Here is a 17766-nt window from a genome sequence, read left to right on the forward strand (position 1 = left end):
CAATTATTTACAATCTAGTGTAATCTCATGGTCAGCAGTGGGTTGAGCCCACATGCCGAAAGGCTAATCGCTGCACTTGATCTGCAGCTTGGGAAATCTCTTGCGAAAGTTTTCGCATTTAGGCGTGGTGAAGGTAAAGACATTCCTGGAGTCGTCCAGCACGGAATTAGGACTGGATCGCGGAACCCTCAACACATAGGTGGTGTTGTACTTGAGTTTGCTAAACTCCAGTGGGTCCTTCTGCAATCGATAAAAAAGGTAAAAAGTTATACGAAATAGTAATTGTTTGATTTTTTTTGTAAGGCGTACACCTATGCCATGGCTCAGTTCCTTTCATCATTATTGGGCTAAATTTTGATTGGCATTTGACCACGTACTGGCTATTCTTAAAACGTGTTTTCCGTGTCAAAAGGAGGAAACACGATTGCGCCTTGTTAAACAATACCCCATGGTCAACGATGTTCCACTGATTGCCCTTGCCCGGTGGTCCGGCCAATCGGCACGAAGTATTCCGACATGTGGCTCGTGGCACCCATCAAAACAAATCAAGGGTATTACTTACTTTGGCGCGAATGGCGCGAAACTCTCGCTGCTCGCAGTTCGTCTCCTGGGGACACAGTTCATAGACCCTGCAATTACATTGGGGAATAGCGTGAAATGTCTGCATTTCGGCTATTTGTTTACAAATAATTACTTCTCCTTGTGCGGCTGGAAGCCCAGAATCTGCACAATCATGCCGAACTTCCGGTTCAGCCGGAAACCCACTTCATACGTGGCGGCCGTTGTCCGGTTTGCAACATTGAGTGAAAATTCATTTAGGCCAGATGGCGCCGGGGTCGTGGTCCGTTCCAAGCTGTTGGAGCTGCTAATGTGATGATGCCTGCGTCTATTGCCATTCCCGGAGCACTGAAGTGGTGTGATTGGTTCTAAGGGCTGCATCGTTGTGTTGAACAGCATTGATAGCTTTTCGGACTTGAGGCGACGTGAGCCAATGTAGGAGATGGCTTGCACCTGGATATAGTACGAAGAGTTGGGCAGCAGTTCTTTGATCTCGAACTGGTGGGTCTGAAAGGAACACGAGCTGATTGATACTGGTGGTGATCGTGCATGAGTACCAAGGTATTCACTCACATCCTTAACATAGGAGTCCATGGTAACTATTGAGGCCTTCGCGCTGTTCACATACAAGGACCAACTGATCTTGTACTTCTCCACGGGCAGATTTGACTTAGAAGGACACCATACCAGCTTAACATTCATAAAGACTCCATCAAACTGCTTAGCGATGATCTTTGAATCGTTGGGAGCCTTTGGAGGCTTTGGGTCTAAGCGATATAACGTGGTTGATGGTTAGTTGGAAAACCCGAATTAAGTTACTCACTACCCGTTGAGGGAAAGGGATCACTTGGCTCTGAATATCCCCGGAATCCAAAAGCGTTAACGGCAGCCACTCGAACTTCGTACCATCGACCTGGTCGCATATGAAAGAATATGTACGTGCTGTGGGAAAGCGCGAAAAAAAATTATTTGACATTAGGATTGGAATAAAGTTCAACTTACTGCTTGCTAAGACCGATGTTCTCCTCCATGGTCTTTTCCACCTTCTGCCATTGCCAAGGTCCAAGTTTTCTTTCTGAAAAATGACGTCCTATGTGTGATCGTACCTCCACATGGAAGTAGTAGACGAGTAGCGAGGACTCGATTTTCAGATCAACGGCATGACCCCGTGACCTCCTAAAGTACAGGATCTTAGGTATAGGAGGAAGTTGCGTGTTGTTCCTTACGCCAAGAGGTTCCACGCACATGGGTCCACAACTAGATGCGCAACACTTCTGTACCTCGGGGCATTCGTGATCATACTGACAGTTGTCCAGGCAAGAAAGCCTTGCTCGAGTCTGCCTTCCAATTTTGGGACAACTGCCGGCTCTAGGTCCCAATAACAGCTCCTGGATGCACTTGTCCAGGCACAGTTCCCGTCCAGCTTTGTTTGAAGGATTGCTTCCGCACCTTGCCAAACACTGAAGTTCCAAAATCTTATCCTTGACGTCGTTACTATCCCTGAACCAGTGCGCCAGCTTCTGTCTCTGCAGTTGATGAGACGACGATGTGGATGAGGTATATAGGGAGGATCCATTGGCCACGTCTTTGGAGGATAGCCGGCCAAGAACAAGCAGCGCCAAAAGCGCCACTTGCATGCTGCCCATCTGAAGCGATCCGATTCTCAGGGATTGCAATCTGGAAATGATCGTATGTCAGGTGATCAGCTCTTGGTTTCTGGACATTCCGTGCGTTCGTAATTTGTGCCGATCATCAGCAGCAGCCCGCTGATTATGCTGAAGGATCACCCGCTCCGCTGCCCCACGATTTCGATGGGAGCCAAACCGGTTTCACCCATTTTGCATGACCAACTAACTAATCATTCCTCGCATTTGTGCCGCCCGACCCCAGAGTCGAGGCAATGAAAATGCAAAAAAATACATAAATGTATCTCAAGTGCTTGACAGGACTTCAAAGCGCGCATCATAGTGCGTGCCACGAGAGCATCGGACGGACGGCCAGACGATGCCAGTTATCTTCATTTGAAGATGACTCTTTGATGCCCTACAGTCCACCGCTCAATTTGCCCAAAAAAAGCAGGGCCCTAAACTGGTTTAAATATTAAAAAAATTTCTGTATATTCCTTAACAGCAAACTAGTAAAACAGTTAGTTTCAAAATGTGCATAAAATACATTCTAATTTTTAATAATTGAAAACCAATCATTAACTATTATATCTTGATTATTTTTCAAAATAAAATGGATGTTCACCATTACAAGTACAATTATAAAAAGAATCCGCGAAAGAATGTGAAGAGAACCCCATTTGAAACATTTTTTTAAGTGTAGAAATCTTCGCACCTTTCTAAGCACTGACAGCTCATTTCATCTTAATTTTCCATTGTCGATTCTTAGAAGACTCGAACCGGCTCCTCGAAATTCTTCAATATTTTTCCGTAGCCATCGATATCGATGTGCTCGCTTCGATTCCATGTAGGGTATTTAGCACGCAAATGGGAAACTAATGTTTTATGGTATGGTCGATGGTCGTCGGTTTATGTTGTTGTTTTGGTTTTTGTTGCTGTTCGACTGCGTGTGAATGTGCAGGCAGCGAAAACAAAATCGAGAAAAATACGGCTACGACGAATGTGCGAGAGCTGCAAGTGGATGTCACCACATCTATAGGCACATCCATAGCCATAGCCACCATCCGCAGTCGCAGGGGCAGCAGAAGCACCACCAGCAGCAGCCTCATCAGATCAGAAGCCTAGCCAGCAGATGCCGCACATACCAAGGCGATACAGACACTCTGGGAGCAGTCGAGTGGAGAAGTGGTGCAGCGATGCGGTGGTTAGTGGCGGTGGGGCAGCCAGGAGATGCCATGCCTTAGCACAGCTGGGGCTAGTGACGTATATGAACCTTTTTATATTTATTTTTAACTTATTTTTAAAAAAGTTCACAATGTTTAACACTTAAGATTTTTTGTCAATGGCAAAACTACGTATGATTAATTAGTGTCAATTTCATAATATTTGTCGTGGTTTAAAAAAGAATTCATACTGACATTAGGAGTAGTCCTTTAATTTTTCAGTTTTATCCATATTTTGGATCGATCGGACTAATATTACGATCACAGCAGGTAAATTTATATACTGCGATTTCGAATATTTCTCCGAAAAGTATGCCACGATTCAAGAATCGATCAAGAATTGATAACTGAGAGCCAGGAAGCTCTCTTAATTGTAGAAAATTACATTTTTTTATAATACTCAAGATAAGGCACTAAAAATGTACTTAAAAATCGCGAAAATTTTATTCAGATTTATATAGGTAATATTGTAATATTATTATTATTTAAATCCCCAAAATCGAAACCATATAATTTTATTTTTGGATTTTTTTTGCTGACCGCAGCTGTGGGTATTGCCTTCCGACTGGGATACGATGAACTGGGGGGCAAGGAGCTCGGAATGGCTACGGGGAGTGCAGGCCCGGGGCGGCCTAACTGAGGGACATTAAGCGACAAATGAATGTGCGCGACGATCGACGCAAGAAGATGAAGCGGCGACTGCGACGACGACGATCACCAAGAGCAGACGAGATGAAATGCACCAAGTTCCGCGGAACGAAAAATTTGCAACAAAATTGGGCAGTAAAGCGTCGGCAATGCGGGGATTGGGATGGGGCTGGGGCTTGGGTATCGAGTATGGGGTATGGGGCATGGGGATTGGGGATGAGGATCGCGGCCACGACTCTTCCAGATGAATGGGTTCTGCGGCTGACGCTGATGAGACAGCCGAGTCGCAGCCAGGCTGGCTGCCGTTGCGTAGAGGCGATTAATTGCTTTTAACGATTCAAAAATTCAAAATTACTTTTTATGCTTTACGCACACCAAGACGAAAAGGCACTTGGCGAGCATAGCAAGGCACACATATGATGCACTTGAAAAAATGTCTAAAAAAGAAAAAAAAAAGAAGTAAAATTAAAGCTAAAAGGATCTACAAAGGATGGTCGGAAGATAAGATTATTAACTTGAATATAATTCTTAACAAATAAATGTTTTAAAGTGTTCCTATTCGACCATAAATTTGTGGAATTTTCACTAAAATGAATTTTGTTTCATCAAAATGTAGATTAAAAAGGTTGTAGGCATTAGAAAACATTCTAAATAGCCTGTTTGTATAAAATAAAAGACGTTTAGTTTTAGAACAGATGTTTTCTGCCAGTGTACATACAGGGGAGTTGTTAAGGAGGGCAGCAGATGGAAATGGGGATGAGGATGATGGGGGGCACTAAGATCCGGATCGATTTCGTTGACGTCGTTGCTGTGATAAATCGTTGGTGGTTGCTGCTGTTGCTGGAGTGTTGCTTTTGTTTTGCCTCCAGTTGCAGCTCTGTCTCCATCTGCACCCCCATCCCTACACCAGCCACACATTGGTCCTCCATTTGGGGCTTACTACAATAGCAATCCGGCGACAATGGCCAGCAAACTCAAAGCAACAGCAGCAGCAGCAGCAACTGTGTGTAATATGATGCAAATCGTTTAACACTTTGACCAACAGCAGCAACGTCATCGCATTGTTGCCCCTGCTTCTGCCAAAGTGCATTGGTGGTAAAAAAAATAAATAAATAAAAAATAAACGTTAACGCTCACAGAGGGCAAGTAACAAAACACCACCGAAAGAGGGAGGGGATCAATCATCAATTTTTGGGGGCAAAGCCAGTACGGCAGGATCATATTGAGAAGCTCGATGGTTTGGTTGGGCTAAGAGTGGGTTCCATAATACCCACGATCATTGCTGAATCACAGTTATCCATAATGTAAATAGCAACTGAGTGTTTATTGTTTGCATTAAAAGAAATCGTGAAGTTCCCTTCTCAAATATCATGAAAATAAAGTGTGATTAGTATGCGTCAGAAGTCAACGTTTTTGATGCATGCAAATTTATAGCCAAAACAATTCATCATCAATATTATTGAAAAATTATATTTTCCAGAACCATGTTTCTTTTTATCTACAATTTATGATTGTAAACTGTTGGAGTTACAAATGAGCTGGCCAATAAAATACTTTGAAAAGAACCAGAAACTCGATAATCCATTTTACTAATTTGAGATTACCTAGCTACCCCGAGCTAGAAACTTGGTATTGTCCCCTTTGTTGTCAAGTGGCGGTATCCCCGGATCACATTGTGCCATTTAAACCCACGAGGAAATCCAAGCAGTCCCAATGGAAGCCCATTTATGGGGTTCAAGCACCCAACTGGGCATGTGCTCAAGCTCAAGCTCAACCGGAGCGAATCGGAGTAGGATGTGTGTCCATGGCGGTGTCGGATTCTACATCAGGTTCTGAACCCGAAGCCGTGCTCAAGGTTCAGCGATATTATATGTCGAATGTGTACATTCATACTCGTACTTCCGATTTTGGTATTGCCTGAAAGCTTCTCTCAGGGTTCCTAATTCGAAAGTTTTAGTTTAATTATTAAGTTCCCCAAGAGGAACTCTGTCATAATAAAGATCGAATTTTTAAACAATTTTACTAACGTTTCTTTGCCAATTTAAATTTATATTACAACTGCTGCTGTGGCACAAGTAAAAAACTTTAAAAACATAAGAACGTAACTTGTTAGATTTGATTTTCGATTTCCTTAAGACTATTTACAGTGTTCTTTAGTCAAAAAACGCCGGTACACTATGTGTCCGGCTAAGAGAGCTTTTATCTTGAGAGAATTCATGTTGCAGCATGTCACCCGTGCACTATCCGATGGGATCTATATGCATCCCCGTTTGGCACCCCTATATCGCCACCACCATCCTTACTCATCCGCAATTAGCACGAAGGCAATCTCATTTACGCCGACGGAATTGCGCAAGTGGCGAGCAGTGCGAAACATTTTTAGGTACTCACGGTAATGGAAACACTTTTGGGTGAAACACTTTCGGATGCACTGGCTCCACCTCGCGATCTGCGTTCTACGTACACCTACGTAGCCGAAGCGCCTTCTTTGATCGCTTGCTTCCACTTTATTATTTAATTCGCCGCACTGTTCCGATTTCCGCTCCTGGGAACTGGCAACTTGGAGCCCGATCCAAACCCCAAACCGAACCACACCGAAACCGTTTCTAAATGGGATTCTCAAGTGGGAGCTCTTTTCGTGCGACCGTTGCGCTGCAGCCGCCAAGAGAGAGTGACACACTGAACGCCACGGACTCGGACTGCAGGGCTCGGGCTCCAATTCTCCCGTTCTCCCGCCGCTCTCTCGCGCACAGTGGTTGAAATTAGAGGATTTTTGAGTTGATTTAAAGACTAAAGTAATAATGTGGGCATATTTATTTTTTCAATTCTATGATTACTTCCAGTTTAGTATTAATAATAAGTTAATTTAAATAATTTTGTTTTGTTTAAAAAAAAAAAAATTAAGTGATAAAATAATATGCTTTGGTCATTTGGACCCACAGTACTTTGCTCCACTTGCTATCGCTCCCTCTCAGCATCTTTCGGTCAGTGTGTGTGCCAAAACAGAGATCTCCATCTCCATCTCCATCTCCACCTCCCCGTCTCGCTTGCTCTCCCTTTCTACTACTACGATGCCGCGCCTCCCTTGTTTTCATTCAAAATTTCATTAAAGGATGCACACACGCACGCACACCCACACATTGGTCTGTTGATTTGCATGCACCAATTACTTTATTTTCGTGATTACACATTTACACTGTGATTACAACGGGAACCTGAAAACAGATTAGGTTCTGATCGTTCGCATCCTTGGATTCCCACAACATGCTGCCTTTCATCTGTAACACAGAGGGAAATAGTGGAGTTTGAAAAAATATTAAGATTGTACATAAAATGACATTTAGGTTCTTGAGGATCAATGTCTTCTTAACTTACCACCGGAAGAGTTTCGTTTACGAAGATGTTCGCCCAATACGCCTTACCATCACTGGCACTCTCTATACATCCATGGTCCCCGTCGCAAGGATCGGGACTTATGGCCGCCTGGGTCTTGATATAGTTAAACACCCATCGAACTTCGTGTTTGAGAAAAGTTACACCGTTACCTGCAAGTGGAATGTATTAGTCATGTTTATAAGTGGGGGATCCCTAGAATGACCCTCAAATAACGCTTTATAAGCATTTCAATTTTATGTACTAATATGTAAGCCTCAGGCTAAAGTTTGTTTATTCAAATCTGAATTCTATCCAATTAAATGAATCTGTTTTTTGCATGCTCCCTTTATACTTAAAGTTTGGCCAATCTTTGTTACACCCCCTATCGGGTATTAGTACTCCAAATGTTCGATTCGTGCTGAGATCAATCGATTCGATTTCGTCTCCATTTCTGCTGATTCATCAAAATATCATTAAGCATTCATTATTTTATTTATGGATCGACAGTGGGGCGGAGTCCCAGGCTGCAATCGATGTCAATATCTTAACGACTGCAACGAAGTAAACAGTAGTAGCAGCAGGAAATTTGGTGAAATTTTCGAAGATTTACAATCTTGGATCAATTATATATATTTACGGCAGGTGCTTATCATTATTGCCATCATTATTTGAGCACGCAGTGGCTGTTCCACTACCGAATTCTCAGGGGGTTCTATAAACATGCCCCGCCAAACATCCGCTGTCCACCTGATCGAACATGTTTCGCCCGCACTAGATCTATTTTCGTTTCCGACTGACTTTTGCTCGGAAAGCGAGGAGAGGGTCTCTTTCTCTTAGGAATTCCGTATGCACGGATCTGGTGTTATCAGTGCGTTGATATATTTGTATTTACCATTATCATCGAAGCGAACAGTAACCTTAATGGTCGCGTTTCGGGCCATGGAGCAAGGCAGTGTCGTACAGCTCTCGATCTCCAGGTAGCTGACCTGGTACAAAGAACCTGAAATAATCAAAGGATCTTTATATAAGTTAAGTCTAGGATAAAAAAAGTTATATGTAATCAATAACAGAAGGTGACTTTTAAGACTTTCCTTGAAAAGTTAAGCTTTTAATTTCATGTTATTAAATTAGGAAACTCCAAGATAGATAATTTCCTATCCGAAATTAAGTGCACTAATTGGGTACGTGACATTGTACATGCCACTGCCACACCCTACATACACCTTGGCAACTAATTTAAACTTAACTTAAGTAAAAAAACTTTCCCAGCAACTAAGTTGAGTTATCTGCGATCCACACAGACATACACCTATATATTCACATTTCTGAATAATCTATAATCTATGACCAATTGCACTTTCCAAGGCCGTCGCACAGTTTCTATCTTTAAAATGAAGCCTGTTCAATAGTCAAGATTAATTAAGTCATTTATTTGATCAGTATCCTCTAAGGGGGCGTTCGCTTGTCTATCAGCGTCATATTTTGCAAGGTAATCCCCCATAAGGGCGTCATATCTGTTTGTTTACAGTTCTTCAAATCTATAACATAAATCATTGATTTAGTGGGCACTCCATAAATACTTTTTTAATCAAAAAAACGAAAAACCAGAATACAATTAATAGTCTGTGCCCTGGGAAACTATAAAAACTTGACGAAGTTTAAATGCCCTGAACTACTAAACTACTTAATTGAAAATGGTTAAAAATAGGTTTGCAATTTTTTTTACATGGCTACGAACTAGTATGCCTTTATTGGCCGTAAATCAGATTTTGGTTGTAGTTTTGATAAGAGTCTGAGTAAATGAAATACCCTTTACAATCAAAAAGAGCGTCCCATTTAGGTAATTTATAATGCATACAGGTAATTTTTGCTAGTGTCATCCGAAAAGCTGGGTTTTTTAGTTCCTAACCTATTTTCAAATTATAATCTGATAATGTTTTTCGATTGATTAATTGTGGTTATATATCATAATTTTTATTTATCATATCACGCTTAATACAATGTGTTGAAAATGTACGCTATACAATCAGTGAAATACCCTTTATGATAGTTGTATTTCATTGCGGAAGCAGCGGTTCAAATCAGATGAGATTGGGCCCTATGATACTTCCAATGGTGTGTTCTAATCGATATACTTACACGATGACGCTACAAAATATTTTATTCGTATAAATTGGGTTGATTTCTTTAGCGAAGATGGTCGGTGAGGAGCGAACGATCATGAAAATATACAGAAACTAGTGAAAATCGCTTGTGATGTCCGCTATGTATCAATTTTGGAGACTTCGTTGGGTCTATTTTTTTTTAGAAAATGTAAGATATCATGAAGGATAATCTTTATCTTTAAGAACCGACGACCCACCGACGAGCACTGATTGTGGGATATACTCACCGCAGTCTTCGAAGGGTAGAGATCTGAAGGACAAGTATTTTTTGTAGACGGCATCTCTAGTTGACTTGATTGTTCCGCCGGCCATTTCGTGGACAGCGCAAATGACCAAGAGTATTTTTAGGTAGTAACCCATGAAGGCGCCGCGCATGTTTTAATCACTCTTCGAGATCTTGATTTGTGATTCGATTAGAATATCGGCCAAACTCGATTCGTTTTGGTGTGCAAATAGCTTCCAAATGTCAAAAACAATAACAAACGGGTTCGATAATGAGGATCACGGGCTAGCGACGTTTTTTCGGCGATACGATTTGCTTGGTGGTTAATAGGTGACTGACACCAAGAATAGTGGGTTCCACCAGAAGTAGCCTGGCTCTCTTCCATAGAAGAGTACTTGCCCTCTCCGGCTAAACGTAAATAAATAAATACTTCGCGGGCGCTTAGGCAATAAACTTTGATTTATTGACTGGAAGCCGATTGGAGCAACTAACGCTGACTTTCGCTCTCTCTCTCTCTCACTGATACCGCTACCGATTCACTTTTAAAGGTTTGGTATAGGGGATGTCCGTGACGTCGCATAGGGGCTTGTGTCGGTATAGGAGTGGGTGGTTGGGTGGCGGGCACGCGAGTGAGTCGCCTCTATAAATACCTCAAAATAAATCAATTGCTTCTGGCGATGTGTAGATAAAAGTAACCAGCCACTTGACTTTAATTGAAAGTTAAAGAACATAGCGAATCGTAATTAAATATTAGATAATGCCCCCTTCAATATATCAATTTAATCCGCAGACAACACCGTGCGAGGTGGAAAATTTCGGAATGTGACTCATTTGGGCAGCTGAACTCCTCACTCAATAATACCCTTCAGGTAATTGGTATTTTTAATGATCCTGAAGTCAGTGCGCAGCTGTATGAATTGCCGAACCACCGACTTGTCAAGGTAATTCTAAAGTGGGGGTAAACAAAATAATATCTTAAGACAGGCAGTCGAAATCAAAGACACTACACACTTACCAGAGTGTCGCCCGTGCAAACCTCTTGGAGGTTTTGTGGCTTAACAAGTAATAAATTGCACAATGCATGGAGAATATCAAAGAGCTGCGTCACCAGAGGACTATCCAGTTCGCGAATGCACTTGCGATACTCGTTCACATCACAGATAGCGCACATCGCTCCTGCCGTGTTGAACTGCATAGTTTGTAGATGATCGTAAATCACCCGATGCAACCGAGTTCCCAATTCCGTCAGAACATTCTGCAGATTCTCTCCATCAACACACTTCTTAATCTGCACAATCACAGGTTGCAGATTTTGCACGACTTGCAGGCAAGCCTGGGATATAGAAATCGTTTAACTTCCGAATGCTTTAAATCCCTAAATTATATATCTTACCGCTGAGGATATGGTATCTACATCAGTCTCCGGCTTATAGTCGGTTTTCTTTTGTTCATACTGCAAATATACCTTGACCCAGCCAATAACAGCACTTATCGAGCGGTCCAGTCCCTGGTCCAGCTTGGTCTCGATCTGCTCCATTAGTATACGCTTCTTGAACACATAATCTGAATACTTAGGTGTATTACTGGAAAAGAATGTACAAAAATTACTTTAAATCTTTAACCCGATATATCTGTACTTACTTCACACATGGTATGACAGATGTGTGGCACAGTTTGTCCAGCAGATGGACAATGATGTTCGTCTTTTGCACCACATCGAAAAAGTACAGTTGGGGAAATACTCTTCCCTCGGATAGCGGTACCGCTTGCAGACCTAATTCCAATGCATAGTCCACATGTTCGTGCATCAGGAATCGCAGCAGGATATCGTTAAGTTTGATGGCATTGCCTGGTAGGTCAGTCTCGTTGGAAAGCAGACGACAGCGCTTAAGCGAAGCCTTAGCCTCCTGCAGCATGTTAATTGCAAGCTCTTCGGATAGAAACGTTTCCCCACCATAATCTTCGATAGCGGCAATATTAATGTTTGCCCGAGTAGCTATCAAAACTTCCATGTTGCGTCGAAAACCTTTAGTGGTCGCAGTCTTTTGGTGTTTTTTGCTAGCATAGAACTTCTCTAGCTCAGTGGAGCATTTCGCTGTAAGACACTTAGTTTCCATTTCTGTATATCCAGCCAAATGCTTAATAAAGATCTGCTGAGTCAGCTTTTGCAACAAGTCGTCGTCTATGGTGGACATGTAGATTTGCAGATCAGTGGACAACTTTAATGTACTAAAATTAAATTTTGATAAGAAATTAAGATCATAAATTTCACGGACATACTATGTCAACACTGTTATCAATAAAATATTTATTTTTATTAGCTCGAAATAAAACTTATCAACTTACCGTGAGTATAATTCGTATAGTGTCCGCAAGTATTTCTCCTCGTCCTTCTTGTCTTCCAGCTTTGTCATAGCATATTGATGCAGCTTTAGCTGGTAAATGTTCAGTATGAACTTTGACATGACCTGCTGGGGATTTGCAAAAACTTTCTGGATGATCTCGTAGTGGTGCTTACACAGCGGCACAATGCCTATAAAAATATCTTTGCCGCTATACGGCTGCATCTGGCTCTGTTCGATATACGCGTCTACACACTGAGTGTAGCCTTTGAACTGAGAAAGGATTTGAGCGAGGGTCTTCATACGTTCAATGTCCTCGCTTTTCTGGGCTGTGGCAAACTCCTCAATCAGTCGTCGTTCGACTTCGTCATATTTCTTTTCAATTTTCCTCTTGGACTCGGCAAAGTTTCCTGGCGGAAGATCTTGAGAGATGGCGTAGAGCTTTTGGATAACATCAGCGGCTTCACTTAATCGAGCAGCATCCGCAAAAATATCGTTGACAATCACAGGACCGGCGGCAAGAAATTCTGACATAAAATTGAGCAACTTTTGCGCCTCCACGGAGCGACTGCGCGGAGTGTTCACGTTCTCTAGTTGTTCGCCCAGGTGCATGATCTTCCCGGCCACCGAGTTTATTTTCTCGTCGAGCTGGCCGAACACATCTATTGCCGTTTGGTGACGTTCCTGTAGCTTGGCGATCTTTTTGGCGTGAGACTCCTTCTCCTGGCGCAGCGACTCCTCAAGCCGTTCGCACCTGCTCTGCTGCTTCTCCTGAAGAATCTTTAGATCCTTGATAGTCTGGATGAAGGTGTCGTGTAGGGCCACAGGATGGAAGTCCTCGCTGTTCTGCAGCTCGTTATTCGTGCGCCAGGTGAGGCGTTCTATGAACTCACCAACTTCAAACGGCTCCTGTCAGATATAAAATATCAATTTAGAACCTGAGTTTATGTTAAATAAGCAGCGAACCTACCTGCTCGAACTCTTCCATGTATTGGGACAGCATTTTATTGTTTTCAAATTTTTGATGATCTGATTTGTAGGCGTTCCTTTTTTTCTTCTTCTTCCTACTATTATTGTTGCTTCCGCTCAGCTGTTCTTTCGGGCGTTGCCAATCCGCTCAATTTCTCTCAGCTGGCAATGCCACTCGGGTTGTTTACGTTTTTGTTTGCTCTCTTCCCCAAAAATTCAAATTTTTGGCGCTTGTTATATAACTCAAGAAACTTTTCAGTTAATTGAAATAAAACTCATTATTTATGCTTGCTGATCTTAATTAAATGTTTATTATAATATGAATGCGCGCCTTACTTATTGCCTCGTATCAAAACCATTTTTTTACAACAAATTGCAATGTGCTAAACAAGTTAAAATTTCAAACATTAATATTTTTTATAACCTTTATAATTATTGCGTGGAGTCAGCGATTTATTAAACCTTAAATACAGTTTTGAACTGATTATGAAAATATGAAGAACCGAAAACTTTTTTGTTGACTTTCTGTGTCGATTTTTACCAATATACATTTGTTTAGCAAAGGAAAGCTAGTTCTTTTTTACAAACTGCGTCTGCTGCTCCAGCTGCAGTTGCTCTTGGTGCTGCTGCTGCAGGTGGAGATGCGGATGTGGGTGGGTGAGCGTGTGACCGATGCCGCCAGAAGTTGACGGCAGGTCTAATGCGTGCGGCACGATGTTGATGGCACTGGCGGTGCTGGCCGAGGTGGCCAAGTCAACGGCCGGTAGACGCACCCCGTCCTCGAATTGAGCGCCAGCTGCCAAGCTGCTTAGCACTTCCGGAATTGACGGCGTATCTACCAGCTGGTGTAGGTTCTTCAGCTCTGTCGAGCGCAAACTGGCCGATAAGCTTTCGCTGGACGCCAGCGAGGTGGATAGCGGTGAGTTGCGTTCAATGGATGAAGCAATGTCTGTGGAAGAATTTATAAACAAGGATTCTATTACCCAGAAGGAGCTGTCACACTCACCAGTTCTGTCCGTGTCTGGGGAGCATGTGTTTTGACCTGCTATTCCCTGCGGCTGCTGCATCATCATCATCAGCTTCTCCTCCATCTGCATGATAATCTTCTTCTGCACGTCATATTTCTTGTTCACGGACTGCAATAATTAAATTTTAGTTGTTTTATCTCATGTTACGTTAAATTATGATAATTCGATGGTTTTTCTATGTACAGTAAAAACGTATGAGTATCAGCATAGACCCAATGATGGTCTTACCCTGAACTTTTCCTCGTATTCATCCTTGACCGTGCTTAGTAGTCGCTTCTGCTCCGTCATGGCCTTCTCGCTGCTGGCCAGCTGGGCTTGAAGGTCGCTGATCTTGTGCTTCATGCTCTCCAGCTGTGATGTCTTCTCGTCCAGGCTGTGCCTCAGTTCTGAATAAATAAATGGGTGATGAGGAAACACCTGAAGAGAATAAAATAACAAATATTCACCCTTTAGTTCTAGGTGGCTGCTTTCTTGCAGCATCTGCAATTCCTCGTCGCGGGCCCTGAAGTTATCAATCTCAGCCAAACGATCGCGACATCGAACCTGCACCTCGCCCATTATGATGAACTCGGCTTCCAGGCGCGCCAGTTCTTGCTTGCAATGCAGTCCCATGTCCGCCTGTTGTTGGGTATGCTGGAGTTCCGTTCCCATGCTGAAGATCTGACCTCGAAGAGACTCTAGCTCGTAGTTCATCTCCTTATGACGGGCCACCTCACTGGTTAGGCGCGTTTGCAGGTCGTCATTAGCCTGCCGTAGGCACTTCTTTTCTTCCAGTTCGTGCTGGTACTTTGCCCTCATCTCGCTCAGCTCCTCCTGGTGGATGTTTTGTCGCTCGTTAGCTAAACGCATGGCCTGATCCATCTTGTTGGCCAGATCCTTGTTCTTTGCATCAAAGTTCTTAAGCTGCTCTCTCAACCGATCTCGCTCCATTTCCAGGCTTCGCTTGTCCCTGCTTCGTCCCATGAGTCGTCGATTGCGTTCCGCATGAATGGATCGCCGGTAGCTCTCGTACTCTAATTGCAGGCACATTAGTTGACCCTGCTCAGCATCAAAGGTCTCATTGGCCTTGATCGCATGCTTGATGTACTCATCCAAGATATCCTGTGGGTACAGAAGACTCCTCTCATAGTTGTTTCGCTGCTCCTTGCATTCAAGCAGTAGTTCAATCAGCCAATTCTCGTACTGCGATGGAGCACTATCCACACCTTCCACCGTTTGAGTAGAGGCGTGGGTGCAGCTTCTGGCCGGCTCCTTGGGGGCCGAAATGGCCAGGATCCGGCCGCTCCTCTGCAGGCGGCTGCCAGTCTTTTGCGTATTTCCATTCTCCGGTCTCTGGGCCGGACAATCGGCCTCGTCATCATTCTCCTCCAAGTGCTGTTGCCGCATTCCCGCCAGGGCGGAACAGGATTTAGTTCGACGCATAGGATTTTCTGCCTCAACGCTCCAATTGGCCTTTTTGGCCGCCGAGCTCCTGCTGTCCGCACATGAGTCATTTCCACTATAGCTGGCCATACGATTGCGGCGCTTCTTGGCCAGTTGGTGCATAGATCGACTGGTCGGCATGTGGAGTCCTCCCACACTGCACAGGTCCCGGTCGGTCTCATTGCACTCGCCACAAACGGCGGCGACATCCTGAGTGCCAGCTTGATAGACGGAGCTTCCAACTAGGGACAATTCGGAGTTCATTTCCGGCAGGCTGCTTGGAAAAGGTGCGTTTACCGTTCGCTCCACGTTGTGCCTGTCCTGAATGACCTGCTGAAGGCGTCGCTCGTAGGTGGTGACTCTGGTGACTTCCAAAAATGAGTGACTGCTTTCCTCGGCCTCACGAGACACATCTGGGAAACTAAACTGATTTTGCTGGTCCTTGCGCATGGGTGAAGAAGGCTGGCTTGTGGCAAAGATGGCTCTTACTGCATTAGAATTAACCGCACGACCTGGCTGCTTGATCTCTCTCAAATCTTTTAGCGGCGTAGTTTCAGGTGTCGCCTCCACCGCAGCTTCAGGCGGTGAGGAGCCCGTCATGCCTACCATTAGCTGAGAGTTAATTGCCGACTGCAGTGGTAAAATAAACGAAGTGGTAGGTGTCAGTGGTATGGCGCTACTGGTCGTGGCTATCTCGTTGTGCGGACTCCAAATGGGACCCATATCCCCACCCGAGGCAGACGAATCGAAGCGGGTGTAGATGTTCCTCGAGTGCTGAAACTCCCGCATCTGATAGCTGTAGTCCGTATTCGAGGTGTTCGAGGTCATACGGCTATAGCCTGGTGTCATTGGATACGCATAGCTACCGTCTTCGTTGCTTGCCTCAGGCAGAAGAACAGGCAGTGACAGGTTAGCGCACTCCATAACCACGTCATGCGGCTCCATCTCTTTCCAGCGCGTGTTGTTCACCTCCGTTTCCGGCGTGGCCGTTAACAGCATGGGATGCACTCGCACCGTATCCAGTAGTGGTTTAATAGTGTGCTGAAAGATGCCACCGCCGTTTCCCCGCTTAATGAACTCTACCAAATAGGCCATAAAGCTGCACGGATACATTCCATACAGACGGTGAAACAGCATCTGTAGGCCCAACTGGAGGTGAACAAGTTTTTCGTCCGGCAATTTATTGCTGTTTTGCAGCTTCCAAGAGGCCAAATGCCCGAACACTTCAAAAAGATCGTTCAGAAAGTTGGGAACAGAATTCGGTATGATAGGTAGCAGTGTGATGATGCACAGCAAGGCACTCATCAGCGGCACTATCTCCTTCTCATGCTGCAAGAGGCAAGAAAGCCATGTTGTACCCGATTGCATATACATCATTTACTCACCGTTAGCAGTTTGAAAACGCTCTTAATCAGTCGGTGCTTCTCGATCTTATACAGCCATGTGGGATGATGCCGCACTATAAAACAGAATACCTGGAGGCTCTGCACCCGGTGCTGAGACTGTTTTAGGCAGTCGTCTAGCTTGTCAAAGATGTAGCCATCGTGCGGCGTTTGGGCCTTCACCAGCACCTCCAGAATGCGCTGAGATCCAGTTTTGAAGAAGTAGTCCAACATGAACTGCACCACCCACTGTTCCTTGTCTGTGTAGGAAAGGACAAGAAGGAATAATAGATATATAAAGGAAATTCGGGTGGAACTCACTCTGCGTTAGCATCTCCACCAGTTTGCGCTTGGCCTCCTCGTTCTCCAGCGTCATGTTGGACTCCAGGTCGCCGATGATCTTCTCTATCACCATAGTGGCGGATTTCTTGACTTCCTGTCCCTGCGATTGATTTTTTCGCTCGCCCTCGGTCGACTGCTCCTGCTCCTGCTACTCCACTCTTGGTCCTTCTACTCCACTCACTCGTCGTCGTGGTTGTCTTTTGCAGAGCTGCGTGTGCTTTTTCTCGTCTTGGTCGCTATCAACTAAAGAACCAGTGTTGGCATTGAAATTCCCATTGCGTTCGTCTATCCGTTCTATTGGGTTGGTTGAGGGCTACCCTTTTAATATGCTTACCTCTGCTAAACTCATATTTCTTTACATGTTTGTCTTGAAAATGAAAAAGGTTATTTTTTTGTGATATTTCTCTTGCGCTGTTATCGCCAGCCAATCGATGGTTTGGTCTGGCAGCTCCACGACGGAAAGT

At 44.0% G+C, this 17766-nt stretch overlaps 4 protein-coding genes across 6 annotated transcripts; all 4 read right to left on the reverse strand.

Annotated features, from left to right (window-relative positions):
- Nucleotides 1-63: 63 nt before the first annotated feature.
- On the reverse strand, nt 64-6701 carry LOC108116697 (anosmin-1). 3 transcript variants are annotated; one of them, XM_017228712.2, is made up of 7 exons: nt 6446-6701; nt 1561-2235; nt 1385-1500; nt 1132-1325; nt 695-1065; nt 563-629; nt 64-240 (listed from the first exon to the last, which is right to left on the reverse strand). In XM_017228712.2, exons 2-7 carry the CDS (start codon nt 2202-2204, stop codon nt 64-66), a joined length of 1569 nt encoding a protein of 522 aa, XP_017084201.1. In that variant the 5' UTR covers nt 2205-2235; nt 6446-6701. The 3 variants fall into 3 exon arrangements, with proteins under 3 accessions (XP_017084201.1, XP_017084200.1, XP_017084202.1); XM_017228711.2 differs by having other exon boundaries at nt 1382-1500; XM_017228713.2 differs by lacking the exon at nt 6446-6701 and having other exon boundaries at nt 1382-1500; nt 1561-1734; nt 1785-1859.
- Nucleotides 6702-7155: 454 nt separating this feature from the next.
- Nucleotides 7156-10297, reverse strand: LOC108116693 (NPC intracellular cholesterol transporter 2). The gene is made up of 4 exons (XM_017228707.2): nt 9822-10297; nt 8322-8429; nt 7430-7599; nt 7156-7332 (listed from the first exon to the last, which is right to left on the reverse strand). The coding sequence occupies exons 1-4, from the start codon at nt 9967-9969 to the stop codon at nt 7246-7248; spliced, it is 513 nt and encodes a 170-aa protein (XP_017084196.1). The 5' UTR covers nt 9970-10297; the 3' UTR covers nt 7156-7245.
- A 202-nt stretch (nt 10298-10499) lies between these two features.
- LOC108116692 (exocyst complex component 5) lies at nt 10500-13237 on the reverse strand. The gene is made up of 6 exons (XM_017228706.2): nt 13130-13237; nt 12164-13068; nt 11459-12046; nt 11211-11400; nt 10833-11150; nt 10500-10764 (listed from the first exon to the last, which is right to left on the reverse strand). The coding sequence occupies exons 1-6, from the start codon at nt 13160-13162 to the stop codon at nt 10666-10668; spliced, it is 2133 nt and encodes a 710-aa protein (XP_017084195.1). The 5' UTR covers nt 13163-13237; the 3' UTR covers nt 10500-10665.
- A 172-nt stretch (nt 13238-13409) lies between these two features.
- On the reverse strand, nt 13410-17744 carry LOC108116640 (hamartin). Its single transcript, XM_017228622.2, has 7 exons — nt 17637-17744; nt 17282-17545; nt 16964-17220; nt 14603-16907; nt 14385-14542; nt 14135-14264; nt 13410-14077 (listed from the first exon to the last, which is right to left on the reverse strand). Exons 2-7 carry the CDS (start codon nt 17373-17375, stop codon nt 13698-13700), a joined length of 3324 nt encoding a protein of 1107 aa, XP_017084111.2. The 5' UTR covers nt 17376-17545; nt 17637-17744; the 3' UTR covers nt 13410-13697.
- Between the last annotated feature and the right edge of the window lie 22 nt (nt 17745-17766).

The sequence above is a fragment of the Drosophila eugracilis genome, unplaced genomic scaffold, assembly GCF_018153835.1.
Source record: "Drosophila eugracilis isolate 14026-0451.02 unplaced genomic scaffold, ASM1815383v1 contig_75, whole genome shotgun sequence".
NCBI lineage: Eukaryota > Metazoa > Arthropoda > Insecta > Diptera > Drosophilidae > Drosophila > Drosophila eugracilis.

What these genes read in the sequence shown, in the direction of transcription:
- LOC108116697 (XM_017228711.2), bottom strand. Translation starts at nt 2,204, where the DNA reads ATGGGCAGCATGCAAGTGGCGCTTTTGGCGCTGCTTGTTCTTGGCCGG. An exon ending in TGGACTCCTATGTTAAGGAT is followed by an intron (nt 1,066 to 1,131) that starts GTGAGTGAATAC and finishes TGTTCCTTTCAG; the next exon opens with ACCCACCAGTTCGAGATCAA. An exon ending in TTCGCGCCATTCGCGCCAAA is followed by an intron (nt 241 to 562) that starts GTAAGTAATACC and finishes TATCGATTGCAG; the next exon opens with AAGGACCCACTGGAGTTTAG.
- LOC108116693 (XM_017228707.2), bottom strand. Translation starts at nt 9,969, where the DNA reads ATGCGCGGCGCCTTCATGGGTTACTACCTAAAAATACTCTTGGTCATT. An exon ending in TCTACCCTTCGAAGACTGCG is followed by an intron (nt 8,430 to 9,821) that starts GTGAGTATATCC and finishes TGATTATTTCAG; the next exon opens with GTTCTTTGTACCAGGTCAGC. An exon ending in TGTTCGCTTCGATGATAATG is followed by an intron (nt 7,600 to 8,321) that starts GTAAATACAAAT and finishes TTCCACTTGCAG; the next exon opens with GTAACGGTGTAACTTTTCTC.
- LOC108116692 (XM_017228706.2), bottom strand. Translation starts at nt 13,162, where the DNA reads ATGCTGTCCCAATACATGGAAGAGTTCGAGCAG. An exon ending in CTATACGAATTATACTCACG is followed by an intron (nt 12,047 to 12,163) that starts GTAAGTTGATAA and finishes ATTTAATTTTAG; the next exon opens with TACATTAAAGTTGTCCACTG. An exon ending in TAGATACCATATCCTCAGCG is followed by an intron (nt 11,151 to 11,210) that starts GTAAGATATATA and finishes TCTATATCCCAG; the next exon opens with GCTTGCCTGCAAGTCGTGCA.
- LOC108116640 (XM_017228622.2), bottom strand. Translation starts at nt 17,375, where the DNA reads ATGGTGATAGAGAAGATCATCGGCGACCTGGAGTCCAACATGACGCTG. An exon ending in GGTGGAGATGCTAACGCAGA is followed by an intron (nt 17,221 to 17,281) that starts GTGAGTTCCACC and finishes TTTCCTACACAG; the next exon opens with ACAAGGAACAGTGGGTGGTG. An exon ending in GCGTTTTCAAACTGCTAACG is followed by an intron (nt 16,908 to 16,963) that starts GTGAGTAAATGA and finishes TGCCTCTTGCAG; the next exon opens with CATGAGAAGGAGATAGTGCC.